Source organism: Betta splendens, chromosome 7, assembly GCF_900634795.4.
Source record: "Betta splendens chromosome 7, fBetSpl5.4, whole genome shotgun sequence".
Taxonomy (NCBI): Eukaryota; Metazoa; Chordata; class Actinopteri; order Anabantiformes; family Osphronemidae; genus Betta; species Betta splendens.
This window is the reverse complement of record NC_040887.2, coordinates 7,998,452-8,015,008: the sequence shown is the minus strand read 5'-3', so window position 1 is coordinate 8,015,008 and position 16,557 is coordinate 7,998,452. Positions and strand designations below refer to the sequence as shown.

General features: G+C 44.4%; 2 protein-coding genes across 4 annotated transcripts; both read right to left on the bottom strand.

Annotated features, from left to right (window-relative positions):
- Positions 1 to 60: 60 nt before the first annotated feature.
- LOC114858948 (2-epi-5-epi-valiolone synthase-like) lies at positions 61 to 4,318 on the bottom strand. The gene is made up of 7 exons (XM_029156714.3): positions 3,640 to 4,318; positions 3,079 to 3,297; positions 2,398 to 2,996; positions 1,403 to 2,033; positions 676 to 915; positions 340 to 592; positions 61 to 264 (listed from the first exon to the last, which is right to left on the bottom strand). The coding sequence occupies exons 3-7, from the start codon at positions 2,589 to 2,591 to the stop codon at positions 167 to 169; spliced, it is 1,416 nt and encodes a 471-aa protein (XP_029012547.1). The 5' UTR covers positions 2,592 to 2,996; positions 3,079 to 3,297; positions 3,640 to 4,318; the 3' UTR covers positions 61 to 166.
- A 119-nt stretch (positions 4,319 to 4,437) lies between these two features.
- LOC114859121 (forkhead box protein P1-B-like) lies at positions 4,438 to 16,081 on the bottom strand. 3 transcript variants are annotated; one of them, XM_055510034.1, is made up of 16 exons: positions 15,928 to 16,081; positions 13,517 to 13,654; positions 9,947 to 10,084; positions 9,774 to 9,863; positions 8,576 to 8,696; positions 8,394 to 8,499; positions 8,158 to 8,265; positions 7,938 to 8,025; positions 7,537 to 7,614; positions 7,238 to 7,433; positions 7,043 to 7,119; positions 6,847 to 6,948; positions 6,589 to 6,716; positions 5,618 to 5,669; positions 5,278 to 5,444; positions 4,438 to 5,187 (listed from the first exon to the last, which is right to left on the bottom strand). In XM_055510034.1, the coding sequence occupies exons 2-16, from the start codon at positions 13,637 to 13,639 to the stop codon at positions 5,022 to 5,024; spliced, it is 1,740 nt and encodes a 579-aa protein (XP_055366009.1). In that variant the 5' UTR covers positions 13,640 to 13,654; positions 15,928 to 16,081; the 3' UTR covers positions 4,438 to 5,021. The 3 variants fall into 3 exon arrangements, with proteins under 3 accessions (XP_055366009.1, XP_055366010.1, XP_055366011.1); XM_055510035.1 differs by having other exon boundaries at positions 4,438 to 5,184; XM_055510036.1 differs by lacking the exon at positions 9,774 to 9,863.
- Positions 16,082 to 16,557: the final 476 nt, after the last annotated feature.

Sequence of the window (16,557 nt, the reverse complement as noted above, 5' to 3'; positions counted from 1 at the left end):
TGATGTTTGTCATTTGTCAACGTGATTCAGTGATGTGGCTGGAGGCAGACGGACACAGGAGCAGTTGTAGTAGCACTTTAGTGTCTGTGCAGCCATTAAGGTCTGCATAACTACATTATGGGCCTCATGCACCATTTATCAAATATTTATATATCACTTAAATAAATTACACACGTTGATTTGTTCCCAGCTGATTGAGCTCATCAGTCCAGTTCTGGTGAACTTGACAAAGAACGTTGTCCTCGAGTGCGTCATGGAAAATTTCTGTAAAACACAAAACACATCGATCACCGCTATGGACCAGGCGAAGGTGTCACGGGGACGAGGCAGCTGGAGTACCTGCGCATCCCAGTCCTGTGGGCAGAGGCATCCTCAGCGAGCCGGCGGAGTGGCTCCGGCGCTCCTCCAGGGCAGCGCGCACCAGGTCCAGCGTGCAGCCGGGGTGCCACACGGGCAGAGCCAGGCCCAGCATGCACCGGACCACGCGCTGCTTCTCCTGCGCCGTCAGCAGCCCCCTCTGGTGGGCCACGTACACCATGAAGGACATGTCCACGTTGACGGCCTCGCCGTGCAGCAGCGCCGGCAACACGGCCTGCGCAGTCACAGAACATTTATAGGTGAGCGCGCTTTTAGTGTTTCCGGTTTCTGAAGAAGAGGAGGGAGGGACTCGCTGACCATTTCCAACTTGGGGCTGATCAGGTGGCCGAAATCCACCAGCCGGTCCAGGTCGTCCTCCCACAGGTTGGGAGCCAGTTCCTCCAGCATGGTTTCTATGGCGATGCGGGTCGAGGCGGCGGCGCCGTCCTCCCGCTCGGCGCCGCCGCCGCCGCCGGGCGACTGCATCTTGGAGCGCAGCAGCTCGCTGCCGTCCGCCTCCAGCAGCTCGAAGAGGCCGCGGTGCTTCATCAGAGCCATCTGCAGTCAGTGGGGAGAGTTACAGCCAAACACAGAGACAGCGGCACCAGCCTGACTTCAAACGGGTCAGGATGTCGCAAACCCCTGCAGTCCCTGCAGTGTTTCAGGGCTCGGCAGGCACACGCTGTTCATCCTAGCATTCAGGACACACAACCACAGGCGCCGTGTGCGTCAGCCTCCAGCTGTGGAGGCTCGGCTCAGGACGCCCGTCCTGAACGGAGCCGTTGCGACACGGCGGAGTCAGCTGACGACGCGCTCATTGTTGGGACGGCGCAAACACGTATTACTGTAAACACGGGCGGTTTGAATTGTTAATGGTAAGTTCTGGGAATCATGCTGATGTCACCGGCCTCTTTTAGCCCTCGTTGCCAAGAAAAACACGTTGAACCCGGTCCCAGAGCCGCTCGAGGGCCGCGTCTGGAAAACTCCACACTTGACACACGGCAGCCCGTGAGCAGCAGCAGCAGCAGCAGCAGCAGCGTTTCACCTTCAGCATCTCTGCCATGCCGTTGGAGACCTGTCGCGGCGGCAGGGTTTGGAAGAAGGCGCGGTCCAGGAACGTCGCCACCGGCGGGACGTAGCTTCCCAGCTTGTTTTTCCCACCGGCGAAGTTGACCCCCGTCTTCGCCCCCACGCTGGCGTCCACGTAGGCGAGCACAGTGGTGGGAACCCGGATGTAGGGAGTCCTGCGGCGGTAGAGAGAGGCCGCCAAGCCCACCACATCCAGACAGACCCCTCCGCCCACGGCGATGATGGGCTCCGAGCGCCGGTCGAGGTCAAACGCATGGACCTCCTCCAGGATCTTGGTCACTAACTCCAGGCTCTTGTTCTCCTCTGTGGTGGGAAGAGGAAGGATCTTGCAAACGACCCCTCTGTCCTGGAAGTATTTAGCCACGCGGGCTCCGTACAGCCGATTGACGGTCTGATCGATGACGACGAAGCGCTTCACGGGTCTGACGCTCCTAATGGTGCTTTCAAGCGCCTCGTCTTCTAAATGGCCCCACAGCAGCGTGCCATTACTGGGGTCCAGGAGGTTTTTGCACTGAGTGACTCGGTAGGTGAACACGATGGGACTGACCACCGTCCAGGAAACTCCATGGTCGCATTTGTTCTCAAAGCTGAAAATGTTTGAACAGGAAACAGAACATGGATTTTAAGTGCTTTTTATTGTTAGTTGTATTACAGGTCATGTTCAGGGTGATATTTCTGCTTCACTGCTGTACACGTGAGAGCTCTTCACCTAAAATAGAAAGGCATCCCCCCCAGTAAACACAGTGTACAGTAAAAGAAGGAGCCAACACATAGCGTAACTAGTAACCTATACGTTAAAGTAGCACTACATTAATAAAGGGGCATGACTTTACTTTGCAGTTTATATTATTTATTTGCAGAACCTCGATAAACTCACTCACTGTAGGTTTCTATTAACACACTACTGTCGTTTCCATGGATAAAAACCTCCTTACATGCTTCCGTACTTACATCTTAGCCTCTGACAACCTTCCCTCTACCTGCTGCTTCTCCTCAGCTTGTCGGACCCACGTTCCTCCGACTTGCACCAAATTAAACCCGCACTTATTGGACAGCATGCTCCCAGAATGCCGAGCAGCCGAATGCCCGGCGCCCACTGTGTCGGGTCTGAGTGAGACACCGGATACAGTGTAACAGTAGGACATCAGTGAGGGGGCAACATGGCCGCTGCCCCTCGTACATGGTCGTCCCTTTAACACCTTTAGTCAGAGTTTAAAATAAAATCACAGTGATGCATGGAGGACAAGCAGAGAGTTTAGGCTTTGTCTGGAGACAGGGCCTTTCTCAGCGGTAGCAGACCTCAGAGATCTCCATGGCCAGCTCTATGAGCTCCCCCGCATCCTGGCAGGACCCGCAGCAGTTGCAGTCCAGCTCCAGCTTGTAGCTGCACCAGTCGCGTCCCTGCTGCTCCCGCACGTCCCCCGACTCCATGATGTACTTGTAGGACGGGAAGCAGCGCTGCACGGCCCGTTCGCACGTTACCGGCAGCAGGTCCATCAACTCGTGGAAGCGGCAATGCAGGCAGGCGAGCAGAAGCGTCGCACAGTCATCTGGATGAGTTGATAAGACAAAAGGGTTCTTCGTTTTGTATTAAGACATTAGTGATTTACTTTGAGGGTTCGTCTGAGATACCTCCACCGTCTGGCTGGTACGACTCATCAGAGGACAAACAGCTGCTGCTGTCGTTCAGCTTGCTGGAGCAGATGGAGGCGCTGGAGCCCCCCAGGGGGTCCCGGGAGCCAGGATCGGCGTCCGTCCTGTCCGGCTCTCGCTCCGAGATGGTGCTGAGTCTGCGTCCCGCGCCCACGAACCGCTCCGTCATCTTTCTAGTCCCCGTTTTTGGGGCGCCCCCTTTTATTTTTAAAGTGTCATAAAGCAGAAGTGGAGCCAGAAATATTAATGGTGCAAGGATTCAGTGGAGGTCCGGCTCGGCCTATTGACAAGTCGTTCAGATCTCCTCTGAGGCCGCTTGAATTATTTAGAGCCCCATTAACATGCAGCATGTTGTGGAGGTGAGATTTGACATGTTTAATGGAAGAGATGTGCAGCAGGACGTCTGCTGGGACAGAGTATCGATTAGCCAGCTTTTGTTTGGATCCAGATGAAGCAGCTGTGAGGAAAATACAGTCTTCCACTGACACATGCATCACATTTAGTGTTTTGATCCGACATGGAATGAAGTGAGGAACTTACCGTCACACACGCGGTCCTGAAGCTTCTCGGGCTCAGGACAACACTGCTGATGTGCAGGAGGCTGTGAAGTGTTCATCCTGCGAGTAGTGGAGAAAAGAGAAACCCACGTAAGACACGTCCACTGAAATACTCACAACCATAAACTCAAGACAGTGGAAGAAGTGTGAGAATCCCAGTCACCTACTAGATATTAATCAAAAAAAGATGGGTTCAAAGGCAGCACAAGCAGAAGATTAGCTCCTTTGCGCTGAGGATTACCTGTGTGGTGACCGGTCCAACAGTGTAAACTGACCGGAGCTTCTGCAGCTGTGGCGCCGTTGAGCTCCAGCTGGTGAATCCTCGCTCATAATGCACACACCCACACTGTGAGCACACTCCAGGGCGATCGATACCCAGCAAGCAGGAAGCACAAGTACAAATCTGTCACGGCGTAATGCACAGAAGATCCATTCAATTACAGCGCCGTGTCGATGTTAAGCCAATACCATCCACTTATCAAACTCCCAGCTTTGTCGAGGAGCGACAGCCGAGGCCTGAATGGAACCATCGTATCACAATTTATTATCTCAGCGAGCACTTCTGGCACCACGGCGGGGTAAACCGCAGCAGCTGGCAGCGTCACACCGGTCCGGTACCCAGAGCATCTGCTTCATTCTATTACCGTCCATTAAGAAGTCATTGCTGTACATTAGGAGGTAAAAACCAAAAACGGCAGCGAGCTGTACTGTCATCACGCAACAACAACAACAAACACCGCCAATCGATCGGCAATCAATAAAAACGATCAAAGACACATACTCACATTTATCATGAGGATTTTTATTCATAGAGATGGGTTGTTTTACAATAATGGTAACTCTACATGATCTACTCTTTAAATTCTACCATGTTCATGGAAGTGACGAAAGAGCAACAAGTATAAAGATTTCTATTCCTTTGATCAATTGATTATACTTCAAATACAAATATATCAGATCATGTTGGCAGTGAATATACTTATTGTAAAGAAACATTTCATTTACTTTCTCCACTAAATGACTACTAAAATAAAATTAGGTAGTGAGGCCCCGAAGAAGGGGAAAACGTTTCAATGCGAAGTGCTAACTATCAAATGTTTCCTTTCCTTTGGTTTCTCTGCTCTGGTCACGCTTGTGCGAATATATAATAGAAGTAAAATCATTAAAAGACAGTTTCACAAATGTGTTCTTGTGATCTCCATCTACTATACAGACAGAATTAAGAGCTAGATTAATAACAACAGAGGCTGGTTAATGCGAGGAAAATAAATCCCATTAAACAATGTGTTTGGTTACGTAGATGAAGCTCTGGTTTGGAGCGCGGGGTCGCGCACACTGTGAGCGAGGTGAGGGTGAACGTCATAGTCAGAGAGAAGGCACGCGGTCCAGGTGAAGGCTGGGCCTCACCGGGCTGCCGCCGTCATCGTCGGGGTTCATCTCTGGACTGTGGCCGTGCTCGTCCGTGCTCTCCGGAGACTCGTACGGGTAACTTTCACAGATCTCCTCGTCCTCCTGCTCCTCCTTGATGCTGCTTTGAGAGAAGAGCGTGAACAGGACATGTCATGGGGACCTGCAGCAGCAGCGGGGTTAAATCCATAGTGGGGGGGCAGATGACACTTACAAAGCCTGGGGAGGGGACTGCGTAGCACTGCTGTCACTTTGGTATCCAGACCCATTAGCGAGTGCTCCGTTCATCTGCTCCTGGAGAACGTGAGGCAGGGAGTGCAATGGGATGCTGCCCAGAGACGCTGGGTGGAAGAGGGAGCTGCTGCTGTCTGGAGCGCCACGCTAAAGGAAAAAGGCGTGTTCATATAGCTTTGATGTTCATAATATCACATGTACAATTCTAAGTATAATCACAGTCAGGCGAATGCAGTTTAGACAACATAAAGAAGCACAGTGTTGTCCCACACGTTGCTGCCATCATTCACTAAGAACTAAAAACAGGTGATGTCTCTTACCTGAGGAGCGGATCCAACCAAGCTCTGGTTTGGAGAGTTCTTCAGCAGGGATCTGAATGAATATAACAGTATATAATGAATATTATTAAGTCTCAACAACTCAAATATTTCATTGAGTTTCAACGTTGAATCATAGTTGAATCATGACATTGGATTATGTTACGTCACAACAATAACTGACACTATTTCAACCACATTTTAACTTTGAAGGTCGGTTGAAGGTTAGTCTTGTGCATGCTGGGAATAAACACCAGTTTCAAGCCCACAACCGCTAACTGACTAGAAGTCCCTGCTTTCAGTCGCCACCGCATCACATCACGTGCAAGTAAAGAAAAAGGCAGTTGACTGTTTTTGTGGAAAACGTCACATGGGCCCTGGTAGAAAATGACATTTGATAGGTGTGGCAGGAGAAAGTTCTGGCATACACGCGTGACCCATGTTGTGTTTGTTTAATGAAATCAATGAGTCACAACTGCAAGACATGCCAAAAGAAAAACTAAGCCCATCATATGACGCTTTCAGTTGCTGCTGGTGGTTCGACGGGGGACGAGTCAGAGCCGTGTGGCCACAGTATTGTGCAAACAGTGACGGATGAACTAACATTGTTCTAATCAAACACTAGCTTTGTGCAGATTGTACCAACACTGTGAACCAGCTGTGGTTACATGCATCATCTTACTGTATGTTACTGTGTTTAAACGCTATTGTTCTTTATCTTGTAACCATTTTGTAATTGTCAGTGTTTGCTGTAGCTTTTTTTTGTCCTCTTGTACAAGTCAGCTGTGCATTAAGGAATGAAATCCGCAGCACAAACACGCTAAATGTTATCTTCACAGCACATGTGAGCCTTGAAGTGGAAAGACATATTTACAGTAAATGTTGTGTATTTATGAGGAACGACAAGGTCAGACGCTCGTGTGCCTTCACAGGCTGAAGCTCAGGCCTTTGGCCGCCAGGCTGGTTGCACGTACCCGTTGCCTGTGGTCTTCTGGGGCCGTCGTCTGTGGAACTCGATTTCATCCACGGTCCACACGGCTCCCTTCACGTTCTCCAAACGCACAAAGCATTTATGGAGGCTAAGATTGTGCCTGACAGCATTCTAGAAGATCAAGAGCACAACTTGCATTGTAAACGTCAGAGCTTTTCTTTATTACAACTGATTTCCAAATTCAATTTTTTTATTTCATAAATAATTTCTATATTATTTATAGATACAGATATTTGTCTACCTTCCATGTTGCTGCATTACGCCTGAAATATGCAAAGTTTCTTGTAAACCAGTTGTAGATTTCATTCAATGTCAGCTGATTGCGAGGAGATTCAAATATTGCCTGAAAAACACGAAGAGTGTGTAGAATTTATTGCAAACGATAAACTGTGGATTCATCCAACAGGAGCGTCAAACACCTGTTACAGACACGTTACCTGTCTGATGAGAGAGGCGTACGTAAATGGAGGCCGGACTTCAGTGCTTAAGTAGAACTCCTTGTTGTCGATGATATCTGTGCCAAGACAAGCGGGGTTTAATACTTGCACGTACATGAAATAAATAGAAACAGATCCCGTCCCGAGTCAGAACATGAGTCTGAGTCAGATCAAGGGTGCCATCAGATCCGGTACCTTGGCTCACAGAGCGGATATAGCGCCTCCGTACCGGCGTTCCAGTGAACATGCTATTTGGAGTGAGGACCGAGGGGGAGTCGGAGAGCGGCGTCAGGGGCGTGGAGGGCGCCGTGGCGCTCTGGGACAGGCTCATAGGGGGAGGGCCTTTGGGCAACGCCGCCTGAGAGAACGATGCGTTAGACGTCAGATTCACCTGAAAAAAAAAAAAAAACAAAGTTGTTACGGCACAAAAACACAGTTTAGCTACAAGCAAAACAATATTTAGTTTAATTGAAGGAGTGAGTGCAGGTGCTTACGGGCTGTGCTGCGGGTTTGGGCTCAGACGACTTGAGATGAGCCATCATAGCTTGCAGTCGCTCTTTGTCCTTCTTCAGCTGTTAGAGGAGACGCCAGAAATAGAAGCAGAGAGTCGGTGAATATATTCGATGTGGGAACTACTTCTGTTCTGGCGTTGTGAGAAGTGTAATTATCAGAAGACATCACTTCTGTTTAAAGGCCTGGTGTGAAAACACACCACTACAAAGCTTTAGACACGAACTGTCAGGAGTTTACTTTATCTTCTCAGGAGTTTCAGGAAAACCTGACTGCAGCAAGCGACCTTGATGTTTATGTTTGTGAATGTAAACACTTTATAATAAATGAAAAATGTCTTTCAAAGAAGAAATAATACATTTAATTAAAATAAAATGAAACATACCTGGAATTCCAACTGCTGAACCACTTGCATCTGCACGCGACACTGTGCTGTGCTCTTGTCATCCAGGGTGTGCTCACTGTTCAAATGCCTGCAGAGAAGCAACTTTTAAATCTTCACAGAGAAACAGTTTGGTGCTGGGGTTGAATGGTTACATTAGGCTTCATCTGATGCCACACAAAACTTACTTTAAACCAAACAGAGTACAAACTCCTCCACTCACTTGAGGAATGCCTGAAAGTCTCCAAAGACGGTCTCGCATCCCGGCCATTTACACATGCCGTTTCCATACAGCGGGTGGCTTGTCTGCGTGATTTCATCCACTGAGCCGCTGTAGCGAATTACAACAGTCATCTATTAATGACCTCACAGTCAACATGTTGGTAGGTTTAGCAAGTAGTGACTAAGCTGACCCAGGACAGAACGTGTGTGAAACCCTGTGATTACACTGAGACGCACCTTTCCTTTCTCTTCAGGACTGAGTGATGACTGTTGTTGGTCGGCTGTTGACTGGAAGACTCTCTGGAGTCTCCGCTCGTGGACAGGATGCTACCATTCTCACAGCCTGTAACATGACATAAACATGTCAGTGACATGTGGCTGATGCCACTGAACGCCTGTGTGACTGTAGGACAGCGAACCTGCAGCTGCAGTGGGGTTGGTGGGTAGAACGGACAGCAGGCCTTGCCTCTGCAGGTTGAGGAGATGCTGCTGCTGCATCTGAAGAAGCTGCTGCTGGATAGCGATCTGTTGGGCTGTGAGCTGTGACAGAAGGATTCGAGAACACACGTCAGCCCTTACTCGCTTCCTGGTTGAGAAACAAATCTTCATAAAAGCCAAATATATTTTGTATGGAGCCACGATGACTAAATATCACACCAGACCTGATTTACAGGCTCACAGCTCCGTCCTGATGTTGAAACTACACCAGCTGCTTTCAACACCTTAACTTACAAAGGTAATGAATTCACTTGTTGTTGTTAAAACAAACTCTCCGTCTGAGCTGTGACACAAGTCTGATGCTCTTTATTTTCATCATAACATTTTGTGTTTGTCCAACACTGAGCAGAAACACTCGCACTTTTAATTCTAACTTACTTACAATACAAAAAAGCAAAGGTGTTAATATAAGTTTGTGCAGAACAACTGCACGTGTCCCACTTCACGCCGTCGCCCCGTGCACTGAGCCAGGCTCTAACTTGTGCTATGAATTCCCGTTAATTGCCAACAATAATTACAAGTTAAGGCCGCAACTGGATGGAAAATTTTTTAACACAGCGCGAGGCAGCCGAGACTGATGATGTCACACTGTCGTGAAAATGCATGCACATATGCTGATGTGTTAATTAACTGTAATGTGTTTTGGCTTTTAACACAAAAAACACATCCACAGGCAGCTGAATGTTCACAAAGTCGGTGCGGGCACTGGGACGGAGCACTGTGTACTGAGTGAAGGGAAAATAGAGAAGAATCACACATTCTTTACAGACTAATTAAAAATCAGACAAATAAGCACGTTCCACAGCCAGAACCACATCATGTAACTACATATGTTACAGGTACAGCTTCACTCTCCTGTTTTACCTCCACACTGTGACGAGCTTGGAACACGTTGCTCCCTGTTGTGACAAGAGCTCAGACATTCTGAAAATAATATTCCACGCCGCGAAGCGTGATTATAATAATTACTGTAATTTTAGCGTTAATTATCACATCGTTTAACCTTTGGTGCTAATGAGCTGTCACTAAACGCCAGATTGGGGCATAAATAAATATTTAAATATACAAGGACCAGATATTGAAGAGATGAATGGTGATGCTAGAATGAAGAAGTATTACCTCTTGGCTAACAATCCCAGCATTCTTCTGTTGCAGCAGCTGTATATTTAACTGCTCTTGCTGATTTTTGAAGACTTCTTGAATTTGTTGCTGTAGAAATGTGAGTTAAGTGAGACGACACAGAGTTGAATGTGGCCAGAGAAAAGGCTTGATTGTTTCCGCGCATGCATTACCTGGTGTAACATGAGTGCCTTCTGCTGCTGGAGGAGCGCTTGGAGCTGCTGAGGACTGAGGATCTGCTGCTGCGGCGTCTGCTGTAGCTGTTGTGGAGCCTCGGCTGGTGGGGTCATCATAGACAAAGACACTGGAACCTGCATCAGCCAGTAAAAGCAAAAACCATCAGCCATGACAGAAAATACGACGTGTGCAGGCAGTTCTCCGTGTTTATATTTACAGGAAAAGCATTTACATCCTTCTGTTCAGACTGCATTCCAGTGAAAACAACAGGTATGTTTACATGTAAACAAGTCCTGCATATCTGTAATCAGGGTAGGGGATTACGGGGCCAGACACATTTCTGCTGAGGTAACATGCCACATCATATCTTCTTCTGTGTAACTGACTTTTTCAAAAGCTTCAGTAAAGTGTTTTAATGGTGCCTGATATGCAAAGAAATCAAACGTAAAATTACATTTTATAATAAATACATATTACATTTTAAATGAAATACAATTATTAATTATAACAAATAAATAAGATGAAATAATCTTGACTCATATTATCAACATAGTAAAAAAACACAAGACAACAACCTCAGTTCTCTCCCTAAACTTTACAGTTCGGGCAAGTAAAAGAAAACAGAAACACATTATACGCATCAATACATGACATATCAGTACATGGCCTGAACCAACTACAACATAATTTACATGCAAAGCAAAGACCATAACATCTGATTTAAAAACCGGAATAAAGGCATAGATGTATGAAGTCTCTACTCAGACAGGGGGCAGATTAAATGAGGCAGGACTCAACCCTTCACATCAAACTACAGATAGAACAAGATTAAAATTTAAGCGGTATGATCTATGCCTCTGAAAATGCTATTAACCACATGGACATGTATTATTGTTGCTTAGTGTTCAACACATTCTTTCTCTCCCGTAAGACTGGTGAACACTGGGTTTTTAACTCTTGTTCATGATCAGTTACAGAAAGCAACACATGCGTATTCTACCGGGATTATTGATTAACTGGTCTAGTATTAATCAATTATTCATTTATCTCTGTCTGTCAGAAAAAAACAGGTAACATCTTTAGATGCCCCGTTTGTCTGATTAATGATCAATCTTGATGATCAATCCTTAAATAGTCTTCATTTGGTGTTACAATAAATATATTTTCATACAATAATCAGTTAATACTGTTGCTTAAGGCGAATGTATTTCAGTCCGTGTTTTCAGTGTTCTCAAACACAGCTTGAAGCTTCTTCACAACAAGCTGAACACTGCTTGTTATTTTTTACTCACTTCACTGGTCGCTTTATCAAGCTGAGACAGTTCTGTTAAAAATGAACAACAACAACAACAACAACAACAACAACAACAACAACAACAACAACAACAACGGATGGCTTCAGGGAATTAGAGCTTCATCAAAACAACAACACCCAGCTCCACAACATCAACAACAACAACAACAACATCCTCTTATAGGCATGCAGCAATTACCACACCCTCCCCCTCACTGTCAGGACTCACAGCTCAGGGGACGTTTACAGTAAACATAAACAGAGTAATCAAAATTGCACAGAGATATAAATAATGAATAAAAAAGCATACAGAGTGTGTTTACAAAAACAGAACTTGAGATTCATATTTTAATTAAGGTTTGAACCACAAACAAACATCTCTCTCTAAGGCAGAGTCTGTTTTGAATCGGGTAAACAAACTGACAGCAACTTTCACACAGGCTTGGGGCAAACAATAACGGATGACTGCTCCGGAGTTTGTCCTTACTTATGAAATTCAATGCTGCAGAGGTGGCCACCAAAGCAACCAAAACAGGTCTATCCCACAGACGGAGCCAGCTGGCCCCACTATTTTTCTGTGGACACCATCAACACAGCAACAGCCTTTGCCTAATTCCTGTTGCCATGGCAGCCAGCAAGTCTAAACATCTTCTGTTGTTGTTATTGTTGAAAGTCATACCAGTGAGCAACTGAGTGTAAACACAGCTCTGTTCCCGCAAGACTGGTCTTGTGAACTCTGAGATGACTGACAGCAGAAAGAAACGTTGAAAACTAGCTGGAAAACAAACACAATAAATCCTCCACTGTGAGATTTAATACTTAGAAAAAGGACAGAGTAACAGTCACAGAAGACATATAAAAGCGGTTAATAAACTCAAATGACGGATTCTGAAATTATTACGGCCAACAAGCAGAAATGAAACATGTCATTTCCTTCACGGACACGTGGACACGTTTTACATAAGCAACATATTCAAATCTCATAAGAAAACTCTGCTGTACTCTGAATCTCTAAATGAAAAGAATTCAACAAACCTGATAGTCTCCATTGTAAAGTTTTCCTGGGGCACTAAAAAAAAACAACCACCCATCAGCAATAACGGCAGTGCCCAACAAGCTAACAGCGCTAACCTACACAATGTGAGCATAAACAAAACTAACAATGCGACACTGATCCCTCCGCCCAGCAGGAGTTGTGCTCTCCCTCCCCTTCAAAAAAACCTCAGTACAACCTTCCCCCATTCCTGTGCGCTCTTTTCAGCATAAATAGAAAACACTGCAGTTTGGAGAAAGCGAGACAGAGAGAGTGAAATGTTCAGTGTTATTTATGTGTGAAAAACCACAACACAGCACACCGGATCAAGCTCTACTGCAGGTATTATCTATTAGCTAGTGGTGCGTACAATCAGGGGACAGAACTCAATAAATAGGACTGAATAAGAACAAAATAACTGTTAATTCAAACTTAGCACATATGCTGCATGCATCACTGGAAACACACATTTGTAATATTGACACTAACAAAGTAAGAGGATTCAGTGGCAAAGACGATACAACCTTTCTATACAGCCAACGTTACAATGTAAGAGATCCCACAACATTTAGTTCAATAAATATATATCCAATAATACTGATTAGGGCTATTTGTATTTTATTTTGAAATTTAATGTGAGGTCAAGGAACAGAACATGTGCCCAATTCAACCGTCAAAGGCCAAGGTGCTACTGACCTTTCACACACACACACACACACACACACACACACACACACACACACACACACACACACACACACACACACACACACACACACACACACACACACACACACCTCTGTAAGTGCGCACATGCCTTACCACTCGTATTAGTAGTAATATTAATTTAACAATTAACAGTTATTAGCAGTTATTTACTTATTGACCTGTTCACCTAAGGTGTGTCCGTCGTTATTTATTTTTCTTGTGCTCATTTATATTTATATTTGCATTTTGTTTTTTTATTTTTTTTATTTTTTGCCTCATTGATTTATTCGGTTTCAGTCATTTATATGCGCCTCGCCGGACGAGACAAAGAAAAAAATGTAAGTCTATTTTAAAAAGGTCAAGACCATTTTAAGTTAAACAATTCCTTACAGCTTTGCATATACTGCTTATGCTGTCTATTGTGAAAAATAATAAGATTCAGTGCTAATGATTTACTACAACATTTGCAAACAAATATGTTTTTCATAAAAAGGTATTGCTGCCAAACGAATGCAGCTGGGAAAGACTGACCCTCGGTGCCTCTGGAGGACTCTGGCTGCTGCTCACTCGACTCTCATTCTCAGTATGACTCCCGTTCTCTGTCTGAGTAGCTGGAATGGTGCGGCTCGTTGGTTCTGTCCCAGACTCATGCATCTGGACTTCAGTGGCCTGAGAAACAAAGGGAGCGTTAATTAAAAAACTCAAAAAAGCAGAACAAGATAAAGAAATTCAATAAACAGTATTTCTTTCAGCTTTTTCAAATAAAAATGTTATCATCAAGATAATTAGATCATCATCCAATCGCAAGTAAGTCTGCAAAGACCGCAAAAATGTGGCTGTTCATCATATGGTCACATCATAAGTGTTTAATCTAAAAGACTAAAGCAAAGAAAAGTTAACGACTACAGTGTTACAGCTCTACCCACCAAGACAAACATTCTCTTCTACTACTGAGAGAAGAACATGCTTGGTCTATTTGTTGAATAACCCAGTGCTGCCATGACTACTGTAAACACAGGGGCCCTGGGTCCATGTTTATGTGCAAACATATCTTCCTTCTGGAACAATTTACCATTAACCAGGTGGTGCGATAAACGGCTGTGGCAGGTAGTACAATGCACAAGTAGGCTTTTATGTATACAGCTTGGGAGCGTTTGAGTCAGAAGCCGAGCAGCATAAACAAAAGTAAATATAGTAGGCAAACAAATAATGTGGGCAGATGGAAACCTATACAGAAAGCTTATAAAGAACAGAAACACTCCCTCAAGGCTAATAGACAGTTGAGTAACTCTGAAAAGGAAAGGAAAATACCCAAATCAAGCTGTTAATCAATTGATCCATCATGAGAGCCAACAAAAACGGTTTGGCAACATTTAACAAATGATCAGATTAAGCTACAAACACTCACCATAAAAAAAAGGAAAACAATTCACTACAAACATTTACAAACGGAAAAAAAAATCTGTTCCCCGAATTTGAAAGTGAGTAATAGATGATTACCATATACGATAAAGGTTATGTCTAGAAGCAGTGATTTGTCATTTGTAGACAAGTTGTAACGCATACGTTTAAAACAGAGGAAGTCTGTGCAATCTAAAACCTACACAACCAAACAAGGCAGTTGCTGGCCAGGTTTTCACTTTGTTTACTTTTGCTTTCAGGCTCAGGATTAGTTCTGAAGACAAAGGGCAGTGTTTCCTGTAGACATTTCTGAAGATGTTGGGGGTGGCTTTGGTTGGAAAAGCCAGAGCGGACATGGGGTTCATGTCACATTAGTTACATTATGCCCTTAGAAACCAAAGTAAATACTTTAAGATTGGGACAACTAAATAATACACTATTTCTGAAATGGACTTGTGATTTTAAAATTTTAAACCTTTCTCACCACATGGGCAACTCCTCATCACACGTATCATTTTGAAATACTTTTTTAATTTGAAATGAATACTTAATTATAAAATCACTTACATTTGTAACTACATGGAAATGTAGTTACAAATGTAACTACATTTAAAAAATAAACCTTTAGAAATGATCGATGGCTGATAATGCAACAAATGAACTATCAACCATCATGACTTCCATTATTCAACCAAGCACAACAGCAAAACCCTTATATGCAATAGAGCCAAACCACTGCAAAGTCAGTCGATGTATGGCGATAAAACGTGGTTATCTCCGACAATGATTGAAGCCAATCGATCAATACGAGTACGATCTGACATTTTAGAAATATACACTTCACTCGCTCGCTCATCTTCAGCCGCTTTACCTTCGCATGGAGCGTGTGTACGCTGTGTCAAAATAGAAATTAAAATAGAAAACTGCAAAATGAATTGGTAAGAAAGTAATCGGGGCACAGTCAGGAAGCGCGGCTCGTGGGATCCCAGGGAAGCTGCGATCCAACGTTACCACCTAGACACGCTATGCAGCCGACTATTTCCATCAACACCCTCAGTGGTAGACAGAAAATTCTGAATGAATGTTGACGTTATCTAAAGCAAGGGTGCTAAGATGGCATTTTAGATATGAGGTTGATCCGTAAGTCAGCTTCTGACAAACGTACTGAACCGACGTTCACTGCGGTCTGTCGTTTGCGTTGAGAACGGATACATGCCTAGCCTTTAGCATGTATCTAGAGAAAAGACGGGGCTTATAAGTTCAGTACGTTATCCAAGCAGATAACCTGATTTGGTTTATTGGTTGTCGTCCTCCAGCTACGCTAAAAGCACCGGGAAACAGCCATCGACCGAGCTTGCATTTAGGGCTGAGCTACGTTAAGTGTAACAAAAGCTAGCAGGCTTTCCTGACGCTAGCATATAATGAAACGTTTCTCCCCGATCCTCGCTCTTATCAACCGTTATTACCACAATTCCTATAGCGCTTGTTGTGCCAACGTTCACTCAACGAGTGTCAGCACGAAGTAAGAAACGCTTACTTACCGAATTATGTGCAGACGGACAGTCTTTGATTCTGGGTGGTGTCTAGAAAAGAGACCTCGGTGCTGTACGTTCCCTGGGACCGAGCTAGCCACAAGTTGCTAACAGGGGGCGTGGCTACGGTAAAAGTAAACAATGGTGACGTCACATTCACACGCGGGTCTGGGGTAATGGTAATTTCTAAAAATCTATAATTTCTGTATCTTTTTCTAATTCATAAAATAACTGCGACTCAATAATGAGATTCCAATGTGCCCATAAATGTATATAACCTCAAAATATTTTAACATGATGTAAAATCACAACAACACACAAAAAAGACAACATTAGGAACGAATAACTTTCCATTTAGATTTTACTTCAAAGATTTGCTTTTGCTTTTGCTTCTTTTGTTCTATAACAGTATAACAGAAAAAATAGCGTTTCGTGTCAATTTTGTTTCTTTTCACAGTACTGTATATGGTATTTATTATAGTGAATGGTATGTTGTTGCTTTTTCTAGTTCAATATTTTCAGATTTTTGAGTGTTTGGAATTCATTTGTATTATTTTGTTCAATTGTGTCTTTCCTTTTATCTTTAAAAATGTTACTATGACAACAGCTTCAGACTAGTTTCAAACCAGCTTTAAAAAT